Source organism: Chenopodium album, chromosome 27, assembly GCF_948465745.1.
Source record: "Chenopodium album chromosome 27, dcCheAlbu1.1, whole genome shotgun sequence".
NCBI classification, from domain to species: domain Eukaryota; kingdom Viridiplantae; phylum Streptophyta; class Magnoliopsida; order Caryophyllales; family Amaranthaceae; genus Chenopodium; species Chenopodium album.
Genome location: NC_137860.1, coordinates 5,390,864 through 5,406,387, shown reverse-complemented (window position 1 = coordinate 5,406,387; position 15,524 = coordinate 5,390,864). Strand labels below are relative to the sequence as shown.

The following is a 15,524-nucleotide window of genomic DNA, read 5'->3' as shown; positions in this document are numbered from 1 at the left end:
AATAAAGTTTTGACTAGTTTTGGACCAAACCCTCAGAAATTATCAACCTTGCACGTCTAGGGCGAAGGCAACTTCGAACTTGGCTAAGAGACTCTAAGTCTTGTGAATGCGGAATATTGTATGTGTAAAAAGCTAGTTTTGAAAGAGAGGGAGAAAGAAAGCATATATTGCTCAAGAGAGAAAAGAGAGAATTAAGGATGAGAGCTGATTGAATGAAAACGGGGATCCGAGGACCCTATTTATAAGAAAATAGTTAGAATTTGAAGAGAAATAAAACTCCATGCTGTCGCTAATCAAACCGACCTTGTCGCCAAAGATTTATCTTTTCGCCAGGCGACAGAGTCTGTCGCGAGGCGACAATCCTGTCGTTTCGCGACAAGACAGTTTTTTGCGGATTTTGTTTTAATCATATCTTTTAATCTAGAAGTCCAAATAAGTCATATAATATGTCGTTGGAAAGCTCTTAAAGTCTACTTTCTAATGCAATTAGAATCAGATTAAAATATTTTGTAGATAAAAAGATATGGAAGAAATAGTTAAAGGGTGTCAGTTTTGGATAGAGTTTCGTATATCTTTAATATCTTTTTCGTTATAGCTCGGATTTATTATTATAATATATCATTGGAAATATAATTTCAAGATCTATCCAACCATATAAAATTTGGATAAAAAATATGAGGCACGAAAATAATATCTGACTATCTTTGAACATCTTTAAATCCGAATAGAATTAGAAAAGTTTTAAAAAAGGAAAGTTTATATTCAAATCAAATTCCATGATTTTATCTTTTCAAAAAAGGATAATTAAGATATTTTAGAAACTTATAGAAGATTATAATCAATCCTAATTAGTTTAGGAATAGGATTAAACCTTTGGACCCTCCTCATGATCATTGGGTCGTAGGTAAAATCCGGTTTGGGCCCAGTTTAGTATTTTGGTCATAACTTCCTCATTATTCATCGGAATTGGGCTTATAATATATCGTTGGAAAGGTCTTTTCAAGCCCCATCCAACTACACCATTATTGGACCCTTATCATGGACCAAAATAAACTGAAATGGACGTTTTCATAAAATAGAATGGGTTTTCGAAAACAGAAAGAAGGATTTTAATAAAAACTAACCGCAACACTTGACTTTTCACACTTTCACCTTATTCGATTATGGTTCGACGTGACAGGTATTCATCACTGGGTTTGGTTTTGGGGAGACACAAATGGGTGTCTACAAAAGGGAATGACAGGGTTGCAAAGGTGCCTCAAATCATTGGTGTACCTTGTGTTTAGTTCGGCGATTAATTTTGTTATTTTTTTAATTTTTTTTATTTTTTTGCGAATGACATGATCGAATGCAAAGGAAAGAAATGTGTATTGATGGAACATGGCATATAGACATAAGGATAAGGAAAACCTATGCTAGACTTATTAGGGGAAAAGGGTTGGAACAGAAGAAGAAAAAAAGCATGAAAGCTTGTATGGAAACTTGTCATGTGCTTCATCTTCATGGATGCTTATGAATTTTTTGTTACTACCAAGAAGGACAACAATTTTGTTATTGTTGATGCTTTGATTGGAAGAAAAGAAGGAAGGAATGACGTTCCCCTTATTATTCCAACTCTTGCATAGTGATTCTTGAACGTGTGTACTATGGAACAAAATGAGCTCACTTAATGCATTGACTCAATAAATCGGATTGGAAAGGAAGAGTGTATGAAAGAATTTTCAAAACAAATGTGAAATACTCCACTCATTCCTATCATGACGGAAAACAACACATGCATGGTCCTAGTATACGATTATAAACAATATAGTGCATTACTTGAAGAAAAAGTGTGTGCAACGACTCAACATGTATGATTAGGTGAGTTTATTAAGACTTGTGGTATGATCGCATGGCTAGACATGAGGACGTTATGAAAAACAAAGGACCCAAGGACCAAATAGCACGGAAGACTAAAAGACAAACTAACTTGATTAATTTTGTATACCTATGTAAGTCTTAACTTTTTTTTTTTTTTTTCATGCAGGATCAATTCCACCTTGTGAAGGGGAGAGACACTGGCCTGCAATTTAGTGTGTTATGGACCCTCCCCCTATTAAGATAGGGCCTGGCAGACCTAGGAAAAACAGGATCAAAGACCCATCTAAAAATCCATCTAAGCCAGGTCACCTCACTAGAACAGGGATGGAGATGACATGTAGTAATTGTCATCAGAAGGGCCACAACAAAAGGAAGTGTGCTCAACCAACTTCCACTACCACTCAGCCTCCCACGAAGAAGCAAGCAACTGCAGCTGCACCTCAACAACAACAAACACCTGCTGCTGCTCAGTCACATCATGAGGCTACAGCACAGCCAAGCCAACTTGGGAGGGGTGGGAGAATGATTAGAGGAGGGAGGACTGGTTCAACTTCTGGTGGAGAGAGCAGCAATGCATCTACGACAGGACTAGGAAGGGGATCAAGAGGAGGCAGGGGCTCAAGGGGTGGCAGGGGATCAAGAGGTGGAAGTCTACCACTTGGTGTGGGAGTCCTGTTTGGTGCAGATGGTTCTGTACTTAACCAGGGTCCTTCTCAATATGATGTACAACAGGGTCCTTCACAAGTCAGCCAGGTTGATATCCCCACTCAGACAAGCCACATTTGATGTATGGCACTGCAAGCTGCTGTAATGCACCCTTATTTTGGCAAGAGCATGTTTCCTGATGTTGCTTTTGATTAGTGAACAATGTCTTTTGATATGTTTATCGCTTCTACTAAAAACCCTTATATTATAAAGCCCGCTCTGCCCCATTTACGATCATATAAAGATCCGTGCCATTTAATAATTAGACGGATCTAACCCGTATTGGCCGTATTACTGTATAAATGTGGCGGGTGATGGCTTTTAAAAGGCCTCCATTCCTAGTTTCCTACATCTCTAACTTATTTCATTGAAGCGTAGACTCCATGGAAGCGTTCTCCGTTGAATCAAATTCTTGTATCCCCCATTGAAGCAGCTTCTAAGGTAAGTTGTTTGTTGTTGTTATCATCATATCAATTTACAATCTAGGGTTTATTTTGATCTAATTCAATCCAATTATCAGCGCGTTAAGTTTAGGGTTCGTAAATCTGAACTATTGGTTCTAAATTCTTAGATTATGCAACATCATAACCAAAAGAAAAGAAAATTATGAGCCTAATTTGATTATTGAATCAAATATCCCTAAAATTATGTATTTTTTGAGATAATTGAATATGAAATTAGATCTCTTTTCCCTGGGCCTAGGGCGGCCGCCCCTCCTGCCCTGCTCATCTCTGGTGGGATCTTCTTACTATCTAATATGGGGTTCTTTTAATTTTTTTGGTGGAAAATCTTTGCATATTTTGGTTGAACAAATATCAATATTTAGATTTTATGCATCCGGGGTTGATGGAATTTGTAATGATGAATAAAATTACATTTTTTATAATTTTTTTGGTGATAAATTAAAGTTAATTTTATATGAACTGATGTGCTTTTTATTTTATTAACCTTGCATATGGCTTGTTGTGATTTACTGATGATGAAAAAGGAGTGAACTTTATCAGCCTAATTTGATTATTGAATCAAATATCCCTAAAATTATGTATTTTTTGAGATAATTGAATATGAAATTAGATCTCTTTTCCCTAATTTGATTGTTGTGATTAACTAATGATGAAAAAGAGTGAACATTTTAAGAGTTGAATTCATAATTTTTTTATTTTGGAATTGAATGTTTGATGTTAAATCATGGTTGGTAATTATGGTATAGTATTCTTGTTGCAGGAGCTGTAGAAACTAGTAAACTACTGTTAAAACATGGTTAGTTGAGAGTATTACATGTTTGCATATGGCCACTATCATTTTGTTTTAAAAGTGAATTGAACACTAATGAACAATACAATGTAAAATATTAATTGCATTGATCACTGACACTGATTCACTAATAAGTTATCCAAGTTCAAATTACAACTACAATAAGTTTTAATAAGTTCGCTTAAATTTAGATAAGTTCATATAAGTTAAAATCAGGTGAATAAAATACACCCTTATTAGGTGATATGTAATGATTTCTTACTGATGTATAGTGTAGTTAAGTAATAAGTTTGACTAATCCCCTTATCTGAATTTTCTAATGAAAAAAAATACTATAATTTACTTCGAATTCTGTTCACCAGGGTTTTGCATTTCTGTCACATCCATTGGTATTGTTGCTGTTTTGAGGAAATTGGAACTCAATCTGTCAGGGTTTAAGATTTTAGTTGTGTAATTGCCTCATTATTTGGTAATTGTTCGTCTTCTGTTCATAATCTAAGTGACTATAATTGGGTATTAATGGTAAAATGCAGAATTTGAATATTGCAGAAGGGATTTGTTGTAATCATAATTGTTTGGTTAATTTGTTAGGTGTTGAAATTTATAGTTTCATTTGGCTATAATTTTTGATGGGTTCTTATATGTTGCTAAATTTGAGAAAATTTCGTGCATTTAGTTTTGTCTCAATATAAATATTTTTTTGGATTTTATTCTGATTCAATTGGCGGTATGTTTAGCATTTCTTAATTGCATTGTTAGTTATTGGGCATTGGGGTTTTCATATGTTTATAATATTTGATGGATTTATTCATATATTTTGTCAAAATCAAGAAAGTTCTGCGCTTTTTAGTCTGATTATATATATATATATATATATATATATATATATATATATATATATATATATATATATATATATATATATATATACTATGTTACTCGGACTCTTCGTTTTACCTCAAGTACCCATGTCGGACCCTCGACACTCGGACATGGGTATGACACTCGAACACTTCATTTTAGTTCAAAATCATAAAATTTTTCCACAAAGTAGCCGAGTCGGACACTTGGACACATACCCGTGTCGGACATGGGTACCCAAGTCCGAGTAACATAGTGTGTGTGTGTGTGTATATATATATATATATTAAAAATGTTTGAGGTCTGATACGGTTCAAGTAGTATTATTTAAGATGTCTTCTGTATTTCCGAAGATTGCATCTCTTGCAGATTTTTTCTTTTCATATCTTGCCTCTGTTTTTCTTGTTATTTGTTGTCTGATAACAGCGCTAGATCGGTATTAGCATGTGCACCCTTTTTTTTATCTACTCTTTGCTGGTGATTCTATTTCTAAATCTCACTTGATTATAATTTTTTGTTATCTTATCACAGAATTACTGATTGATTATAGTATAATTTCTGCCGAATTTTTTTGTCATTCATTGTTTGAATAACTCACTTACATGCCTGCAGCAAATTTTTACCGAACAAATTTTCAATCCATATCATGTAAAGAATTTATCATGGCCCAATTTTTGGGATTTATTTGAAATTGCATGAAGAGGGGAAAGAAAGATGCATAAATTATGTTCCTGAATTTTTCGCCATTATATAAATTGATCATGGTTAATAAAGTGGCCCTTGCTGTCTTGTTATGTTTGCCTCACTTGTATGGCTGAATCACTGATGATGATTTTGGGTTTCTGATAATGTGAAGAAAGATGCAATTTCTATTATTTGGCTAAATTAATTTTGAATCCTTTTAGGTTGGGAAATTTTAGGTTTAACTTGGTGATGAAACGTGGTAGTTTTTGTGTTCTGTCGATTTGATATGAATTTGGTTATCAGACTTATCACTGACAAAGTAGCAAAAATGATTTTTTTTTTGTTCTTTCATAGATTGCATGTTTATGATTATTGATTTGATTGAGAAACTAGTAAAGCATGAATCAAGCTATTGGTATGCAGGGTAAGCACATCAACAATGTATTGTTGATGAACACAGAGTTGCAGTTTATACTCTTTTTAGATACATAGGTGTTTTGATTTAAAATAAGAAAGGAGGTATATTTTTTAAAATATGTGTTCTATCGTTAAAATGTCATTAATTGTGAAGTATGATTACAGAGTACTTTAACCTCTATTGAAACATTATATATATTTTTCTTATATTATCAATATCCCATGCATTAACGGGATATTAACACTTTGCAAATTCGAGATGGTAAATCTTATGTTTATTAATGACATCTTACAATACATATTTTAATTCAATTATAGAGTACTTAAATTCTACCGAAACATTATCTATATAGATTTCTAATATATTTGAATGGTATTAAATTTCACGTATTGTTGGGAAGGCAAAATACATCTTTATGCTCCGGATGTAATTTCCTCAAAATATTTAATTAGTTTTCTCCCTTAAGCCTCACACTCTAGAAATAATAGTTACAGTCTTAGTAGCATTTATAAGAGACCTTCTGATGTACCACCTTCACACCCACATTTGAACTTTGGAACCCATAAAATTGTTCCGCAACAAATTTGGGGCTCTCAAACTTACTCTATAGGGCCAACAATGCATTTGAGTTCGTAATCGCAACCCTCGTTTTTGTTTGATCATCGGCCTCTGTTGAGTCCTACGGTCTTTAGGTAGTTTGTTCCCCCTTTTACGGGCTTGAATGAGCTTCCCACAGAGGAGTTGGTTGTTTATTTGGTTTAGAAAAGTCTCTTCCACTAATTGGCATAACCCAATTGCAAGTTCAGTTCAATTTTCAATATTCATTTTAAGGTTTCTGTTGTTATTGCTGTAAAAAAATTAATTTGCAGTTATTGTTTGAAGTGTTGAGGGATTAGATAATACTTGGTTTATCCTGTTTGTAACAATTCTTGGCTTCGGTAGAATTGTGTTGATTGGTGGTTTGAGTATTAATTTAAAATTTGTTCGATGGAATTCCAGATTCTTTTTTTTTAATTTTTTTTTATCTAAGTGCTGATAAATTACATAGATATTATATGTAAAATTAATCTAGTTGGTCTTATTAATTTATTATTATATGATTGTAGTTGTTATTGAGCAAAAAGATGGACTAAAAAGGCAAACTTTGAATTACGGCAACGTTATTTTAGCTGTTCAGCCATGCAATGTATGTATAGTTGGCCAAAATTGCTTAGGATCTACATTTTGTCATCACTTCTTCAGTTGTCATGTTTTTTATTTAGAAGCTCGCTGCATTAAAAAAGCAAAACTAGTTTTGAAATTATTCCAACATCTGATGGCTGTGCAATTGCATCTAATTTAGGTTGTGTTGTAGAAGGTAGAAAGCGTGGTTAGAAATAGAATTCAATCGAATATTATATCTACTGCATGTCTTTTTATGGAGCCATTTTATGGTTGGTTTTGATTGAATCTCTTTGTCCCTCTGTCATATATTGTCAGTATAAAGATGCGATTGAAGGCTGCAAGACTTTCTAGAGCAGCATCTAGGGCGGAAACTGGCCCTACTATGGTGCGAAGCTGGGATGACTTGGACTACGATGTATTAATGGGTATAATTAACAGAGTGCCTTGGCGTTGTAGGCTTTACGTTGCATGTTTGGTGAGCAAGTCGTGGTTGGCCGCAGTATTAGACTCATTGTCACCTTGTGGTGTGATCAACCTCAAAGTCATAGATCCCCACAAGTTGAAGAATGACCGTGATTTTCCCAGGTTTCAGAGAAGATACCTTTGTTTCCTGAAGCATATGTTGGATATTAAGCCAGTTGACTCTTGTTCTGCATTGATCATTGGTGAAACTGTGCTAAAGCCACACAAGTATGTCTATATTGCGAAAAGGTAAATGAATTTTTTTTGTCAATTTTGTCTGTATTGTGCCTTGGTAAAACTTTGCCAGTCACACAACACACAAGTATGTCTATATAGCTGAAAGGTAGATGAATTTCTTGTCAACTTTGTCTTTTTATAGTTGATCCCATTGAAAATGGAATGTTTTTTTGGTTCCTTCCCAGTCTTTATTATCACTTGTCAGCAGTGTGAATTCCTATGGTTGATCTTTATAGAGATTTAACTTATTGGATCTTGAGAATGCCATTGAAATTGTCAAAGGATGTTTCCTGAAAGTTAAAGGATAACAGGGGTTGTGGGTACATTTATTTCAATGTTTTAGGCGTATATAGTGGTTTTTGGGAGTTGATTGTTAAGTAGCAGGGGCATTTTGGGAGGAAAAATCCGGGTATGGGACTCTTGAAGATGGCTTTACTCACTGAATGATATTTTATTAAGATGGCAGAATAACGGAGTACTACAGATAAAATTGGATTCATCAAATGTATCAAGATATCAGTATGCAATTTGCTAATGTTAATCTTAGGGTATGCCTTCTTTATGAAATTTATGTGCACTTTTCAGGACACCCTCGCTGCAGCAGTTGGTTATTTCTGAGGCATTGGGTTACAGACATTCATATTTTATGCAAGCTATGCGTTATTGGAGGAAGTTGAAGAAAGTAAAGTGTCCTGTAGATCTGTTTGTATTCTGCTCAGTCTGCTTTGAAAAGGTTGAAAGTCTCCAGTTATTTGGGGTTGTAAATGATGCAGCAGCAATAGCAATCCGTGATAAATGTCCTAGACTCAGACGATTGTATCTCATCTCATGTGCTTTATCAGTCACTGCATTGTCAACAATATTAGATGGGCACAAACGATTGGAGGTGTTGGATACCCGACATAGTTTCTGTGTTCGTGACTGCTCAAAGACTGCTAGGATTGGGATATCTCAATCCGTGGAGTGGAATGAAGAAGAGATTCGCTGTAAGGCTGCTGGTATAAAGTTGCACTTGAGGTGCACTAAACAGCGTTGTCCTACATGTTCTGCAACTTGGAAATGCTGCTATCCAAAAATGAAGGGTCGACTTACAAATTATCGTTATTGGAAGTATATTTAAAATTTAATCTACTTGTAATGTTGTCTATAACATTTTAATTTATAAAAAGGAAATTGCGATTAAATTTCCCTCTCCCAAAATTTTTACCAGCCAAAATATGGCTAATTGACTAGGTTGGTAAATAAAAAAAGACTCTTAGTGACAATTTGGTAATAAAAACTAAAAACTAACCCTAAGCGACAATTTGAAAAATAAACTAATCTCAGGTGACAATTAACCTAAAAAATTTAAAAAATTCCGACAAATTACTCTCGAATACTTAATTTAGTTTCTTTTCCGTGTTTTTTTATACCAAATTTCAAGATAATAAAAAAAAAGTTTAAGTATCAATTTTCACTTAATTTTCATACCCCTTGTTAACGAAACTTTTAAAAGGGATTGAAAATAATATTTTTTTTTGACAAGCGGATTGAATATAAATTTGGTATTGGGATTCAGCAAAATAAAAAAGGGATGACATAAATAAATTAATAATTCATATTAAATAAGGATTTTTAAAGAGCTTGTCGAAAAAAAATTAAAAACACAAAAAAGTTAAATTAGGATTTTTATAGTGTTGAAAAAATTAGATATTTTGAGCTAAATGTTGTCTTTTTACCAAATTGTCGCTGGGTTTTTTTTTTAGTCAGTTGGCCGCCAAAATATTTATATCATAAAAGTTTTCAGTGAAACGATAGTGTGGTTTGCAATTTTCTGTTTTTGACGTAATGGATTGCAATTTATGATATTATTCATTCAAAGGATTTAATATTGGGTTGACGTGTTAGGTGTGTCACTTACGATTTGAAACTTTCAACTTTAATCTAACCTGTTTAATTTCTTGTCAACCTTAATTTTTTTTTTTGCAAAAATTTCTTGTCAACCTAATTAATTAAATAGGATGAGAGTTTTGACCCAAAGTTGTAAGTCTCGGGTTGGGTATTGTGTTGTGTCAATTTTTTCCAACCCTATGCAAAACGATCCACTTTGATGAAATAAACATGTAATCATATCAAAGTATACAACCCAATAGGTTCACCAATAAGTAGAATACTAGAGCAAAAGTATGAATTAAGAGATGTTCAAAATCAAAGCAAAATCATATTACAGTACTAAAGTTTCAATACTCAAACTAAAATTAACCCAATTTCATTACAAAACCATTAACATTTAATCTAACTCAAAGGAGCGTGTGAAATGGAGATTTGATCCCCTGCTTCCCCCCATCATCTGCCATCTCAATCATCATCAAAACTCATCACTATCACCTTCACCTTCACCTTCACCTCACCAGCATACTATATAGGTTTTCCTAATCGGTAGATCTGAATATGATCAAAACCATTCACATCGTCAATCAAATCACAGCAATCAAAGATAAAGGCTGGCCTTCTCATTGTGTTAACTAGCTCAACACGCTGTTCCTCCAACATAGTAGCAAACATTGGCCATTCAACTAAGAAGACCATTGCTTCAACATCCCAAGCACCTTCTATGTTATCAGCAACCAATATTCGATTTCTCTCTCTAGGAGCAAAACATTTCAGGATCGTATTTTCAGAAACTAATGGATCAAATATTTTCAGACGAATACCATTAATCTTCAACAACGATCGACAAATGTAAATTGCAGGAGATTCTCTGATATCATCTGAATCCACTTTATTAGAAAATCCATATATAGCTATATCCAAAGAGCCTCCGATCATGTGTGAAACAGTCTGCACTAATTCATCCATCTTTCTTCTCCTCATCTCACTAATCATTGTAAAAAACTTCTTCTCATTTGTCATCCCTACATATTCACATAAATATGCCAAATAATCTATGTCTTTTGTCAAACCCATACCTCCATAACCCGGTCTCGAATTGATAAAATCCTGATTCAATCTTGAGTTTGCAGTTATGGTGCTTCTCACATCATCGAAATTTGAGCCGACCTTTTCACATAAGGTAGATCCTATATTCATAAGTGTTAACTGAGCTGCAAGAACTGCATTAGATAATAACTTCCCTATTTGCACAGAAGATTGTGAACCAATGATTTCGATGTTATCAACATTGACCACTCCTGCATACAAATCCCTGAAAAGAATTAAACTATTTTGACCCTCATAAAAGTTACCTAATACCACCTTCTGAGGATGTAGCAAATCTTGAACAGCGGTGCCAACAGAAAAGAACTCCGGGTTTGTGATGACGCTAAGATAACCAGCATTGTTAAACCCATTAATGTGGTCTGCAATGTTTGATTTATAGTCAACTGGTACAGTAGATTTGATAGCTACGTACTTCCTAACGAGTATTCTATCGATTGATTGGAGTATGCTCTTGATAGCATCATCAAAGTTCTTGATGTCCAAGTCATTCTTGAGTACTTTGGGCTTTATCTTGAGAGGAATGTCAACCGCAATAAAAATCAATTGACATAGATCAAGTTCTTCATCAATATTGGAGCTAAAATGTAGATTTCCCCTGTCAATACCTTCGTTAAGATAAAAATCCATACCAGGCTCAGAAAAAGGCATAACTCTCTCATCTGCTTCATTGATACCATTCATATCATTAATCTTCTCAACATCCTTATCCAAAACAACGAAATCTTTATCGTGCCAATAGTGAGCAAGCACCATCATACTTAAAACTCCAACCCTTCCTCCACCTATACAACATATTCTTTCTATATCTTCCAACATGGGCTGTAAATGAAACAAAAATACCTCCTATCAATATCATCAAACCAAGCGAAAACAATTTGTAAACTTGTTGATAATCCAAACCATATTTACTTATAGGTATAAGTATCAAACAAACAAAATATTTCATACCAATATCATCAAAGTATATATGTTATAAAAATTAGTTTAATCTAATGCATTTCAAATGATACCAACTAGTGAAGTTTGCACAGATTATATATTTTGTTTGTAAACAATAAGGTCAAACACATGTGTTAAGATATATTGTAACAAGAAATAAATTTTATCAAAAACAATAATAATGTTTAGAACTTACAGGTGGTGTAACATCTTCATCATCAGGACCACCACTAGGATTACTTACATCGTCGGAGATATCTTGATCATCGTAATCAGAAGAATCGTTCATATCACTGTAGTCGAAATAATTTAAGGTAAGTATGTTACTTCTTCTGAAGTTATAATCACATACAAAATGTTAAAATTATAGGATCAAAATCATTAATATTTAGCTATACAAGTTCCAAACAATCATAAATTACACAGAAATTGATCTTAGCAATGTTCAATTAATAAGCTATATAATAAGTTCAAACAATTAATATATGTGCCTTCAAAAGGGTTTTCTCCATAATCAGAAATCAATTTCTATTACACAATAAAAATTACACTAATATAAAGAATCAGCTTGACAACCATTTAACAACATTGTCCAACCCTATTCCCATTGTTTGTGTTTCTTCTTTGATTTTCATCCTTAATTGCCAAACCCTTATTATCATAGACTGAATACAATTGATTTGTTGATGGTTTGCAAACTATTTTAGCTAAAGTACAAATATGTAAAGTTAGAATCATCAAATATATGACCTAATTAAGCAACCAAATTCATGTATTGTATGAACAAATCAAGCAACATCGATGGACTACCTCATTTTTTTTGCTGCTCTACCCTCTGATCTTCCGAAATTGCGTCTCTGTTGTATGATCTGATCCACTAGTATATTGTCTCGTTTTAACTTTTTTTTGTTTTTGTTTTTGTTTTGTAAGGGAAATAGCTAGTCTCGTTTTAGCTTGCTGACCACGGCACGCCAAAGAGTGCTACCGAAGCCCAGGGCCCACTGTCTAAGGCCCAATTTATTTCAGCTTCTAATTAAGTACTCCGTAATTCCTAGAGATTTAGATACGGAGTATAATAAAGGAAAAATTGCTAGCTATAATTCAGCTTTTGCCTCGTTCATCTAAAATAATTTACATTTCGATTAGTTTTAAATAATATGACCTTTAATGCCGGTCAGTTTTAAATGGTCACAACCGGTCATTTCACTTGTTAAAGAAAGTTACGCGACAAGTGTCGGCATTTGATTGATAAAAAAAAAATCATAATTTTATTTTAAAAGAAAAACTTAAAAATTGTCATTTGATTAATTAAAAAACAACTCCCACCGCTAGTCCAACCACCCTCCACGGTTGCCATCTCCACCGGCCCGACTCCTATACTTGCCCACCAGCGCCGGAGCGCTACACCGGCCACCCACCCTCCTCTCCCTAAATCGCCGACTCACCTCCACCCCGACCCTCAAAAAAGTAAAAAAACTCCTTCCCCGTCTCGATCCCAACCTCCATACCCTCGAAAAACCCCACCCTTTGTCCCTTTTCCGCCCCTACCCTTCCCTGCTCCTAAGGATAGCAATGGGGTGGGTCGGATGCAGAGGATGGTGCCTCCAATCCCATACCCGCCTAAAAATCTTGTACCCATCCCAACCCCACCATCCATGGCGGGTGCAATTTTCCACATCCACACCCGCCTCGCCGGGTACAAGTTAATATTCATCTACCACCACCCATTTGGATATCCATACCCGCCTCATACCCGCTACCATAATGACATTAATATGATGAATTATTATTTTTAATAAACCTAGTTTTACATCCACTTGACAAAATTTGTATACGACGTTAATGTTATTAATAAAATATTTTACATGATTACAGTTTAGATTCTAAGCTCTTCCAAGCTTGTTTCAACCTTTACGAAAAGTAGTATAAGGCGGGTATGAGACGGTGATGGGGAAAGTTTACTCTATAATCCATATCTGACCCACCATCCATGGTGGGTACAATTATTATACCCATCCTCGCCTCATCACTCGCCAAACTTCCCTCCATCCTTGCCCCACTTGGGCGGATGAGGCGGGTCTCCCATTTGACCCGACCTACTGCCATTCCTACCTGCTCCGAATTTGGCTCCTTCCCTTCGCACGCCTTGATTTTGGTCCCTTCCCCTTCCCACACATTGATTTTGGCTCGTTGTTTCGATAACACATTGATTTTGGCTCGTTGTTTCGATAACAAGTGTGGTGTTTTAGAGGCAACAGAAGAGGGTAGGGAATGGGCGGTGGCTCGGGGGAGTTGAGATGTGGGCGCGAGGGGGAATATGGCCTGGTTTAGGCCGATCGTGGGGTTGAGGAGGTGGCTGGGGGTGTTAAAATAGTTAAATTTTTTTTATATTTTTAATTATTTTTACAAAAGTTAGTTTAAAATAATTAATTAATGGTAATTAATAATAATCATTTCCTTAAAAATTAAAATTAAAACTTATTTTTTAACTAATCACGTTGTGACACGTGTAAATTGATCTTAACTGAAAAAATACCTATTCAACCGATTACAGGTAACTTAAGGCTATTTGAAGCAGATTGACATTAAAGGTTGGATTATTGAAAAATAATCAAACGATGTTGTAGACACCCATTTGTATCTCCCCAAAAACCAAACCCAGTGATGAATGCCTTTCGCGTCGAACCATAATCGAATGAAGTGAAAGTGTGAAAGGTCAAGTGTTACTTTTTATTAAAAATCTTTCTTTTTGTTTTCAAAAACCAACTCTATTTCATGAAAATAGTCAATCCAGTTTAGTTTGGTCCATGATACAGGTCTAATAATAGTGTAGTTAGATGGGGCTTGCAAAGAGCTTTACAACGATATATTATAAGCCAAATTCCGATGAATAATGAGGAAGTTATGGCCAAAATACTAAACTGGGCCCGGTTTGATCCTTACATACGGCCTAATGATCTAGAGGAGGGTCCAATGTCAATTATCATTCCTAAAGCTATTAGGATTAATTATAGTCTTCTAGAATTCTCTAGAAGGTTCTCTTAAAACCTTATGGAATTAGAATTGATAATTGTGGATTGATAAGTTTAATTTGAAATAAAATATTATTTTATGAAAAACACGATTTTGGTTTTCATACGGACTCTACAGATCAATTTTGATTGACAAGTAGATTCCGTGATAAAAAGCGCGTGAAAATCCAAGCTGTCGCCAAACGACAGGCTTGTCGCCACGTGACAGAGCTTGTCGCCAAGTGACAAGGTCGTTTTGCGGCGACAGCGTGGAATTTTATTCCTTTTCAAATTCTACCTATTTCCGGACTATTTTTCTTATAAATAGGGTCCTGAACCCCTGTTTTTATTCATCAACTCTCATCAAGGATTCCTTGATTTTCTCTCTCTTTCTAAACCAACCCTTTTACAAACAAAATTCCGCACTCACGAGATCCAAAAACACCTAGCCAAGTTCGAAGTTGCTTTCGCCCTAGACGTGAAAGGTTTATGCTTTTTTTGAGGGCTTGGTTCCAAATCCAGTCTAAACTTTTTAACTCTTTCTTTCAATTCTAATTCTTTGATTAATTATTTTCATTGAAGTTTATTAACTCGTGTATTTTGCTATTAGAAAGAGGTATAAGGCTTCAAAGTAAGTAATTAGCTTACTCCCTATTTTATTTCAATGTAGAAAGCATGCTTATATTGTTTTAATATTCCTAGTATCATGTTAGGATGTTATTTATTGCTTTCTAGTATCATGCTTAGGGTGCCTTTTACTCTTTCTTATATTATGTTAGTACCATGTTCTGTTTAAAGCTTTGATCTTTGATGTTTAGTGACATGCTAGGATTTGTTATTAATCTTGTTAGTATCATGCCTAGGATCTTGCTATTATTATTAAGCTTTATTATGCCTTATTATGATTATAATTGCTAGGGAATTCTCTTTGGTAAACTCCAAGTTTATAA

The 15,524-nt window shown here is 34.5% G+C and overlaps 2 protein-coding genes across 2 annotated transcripts; one reads left to right on the top strand and one right to left on the bottom strand.

The window, feature by feature from the left end:
* The first annotated feature begins 2,847 nt into the window (after window positions 1-2,847).
* On the top strand, window positions 2,848-8,829 carry LOC145621183 (F-box/LRR-repeat protein At3g48880-like). The gene is made up of 3 exons (XM_081675918.1): window positions 2,848-3,006; window positions 7,262-7,657; window positions 8,231-8,829. The coding sequence occupies exons 2-3, from the start codon at window positions 7,269-7,271 to the stop codon at window positions 8,763-8,765; spliced, it is 924 nt and encodes a 307-aa protein (XP_081532044.1). The 5' UTR covers window positions 2,848-3,006; window positions 7,262-7,268; the 3' UTR covers window positions 8,766-8,829.
* Window positions 8,830-9,848: 1,019 nt separating this feature from the next.
* LOC145621113 (UDP-glucose 6-dehydrogenase 3-like) lies at window positions 9,849-12,464 on the bottom strand. Its single transcript, XM_081675845.1, has 3 exons — window positions 12,374-12,464; window positions 11,760-11,856; window positions 9,849-11,443 (listed from the first exon to the last, which is right to left on the bottom strand). The coding sequence occupies exons 1-3, from the start codon at window positions 12,376-12,378 to the stop codon at window positions 10,043-10,045; spliced, it is 1,503 nt and encodes a 500-aa protein (XP_081531971.1). The 5' UTR covers window positions 12,379-12,464; the 3' UTR covers window positions 9,849-10,042.
* Between the last annotated feature and the right edge of the window lie 3,060 nt (window positions 12,465-15,524).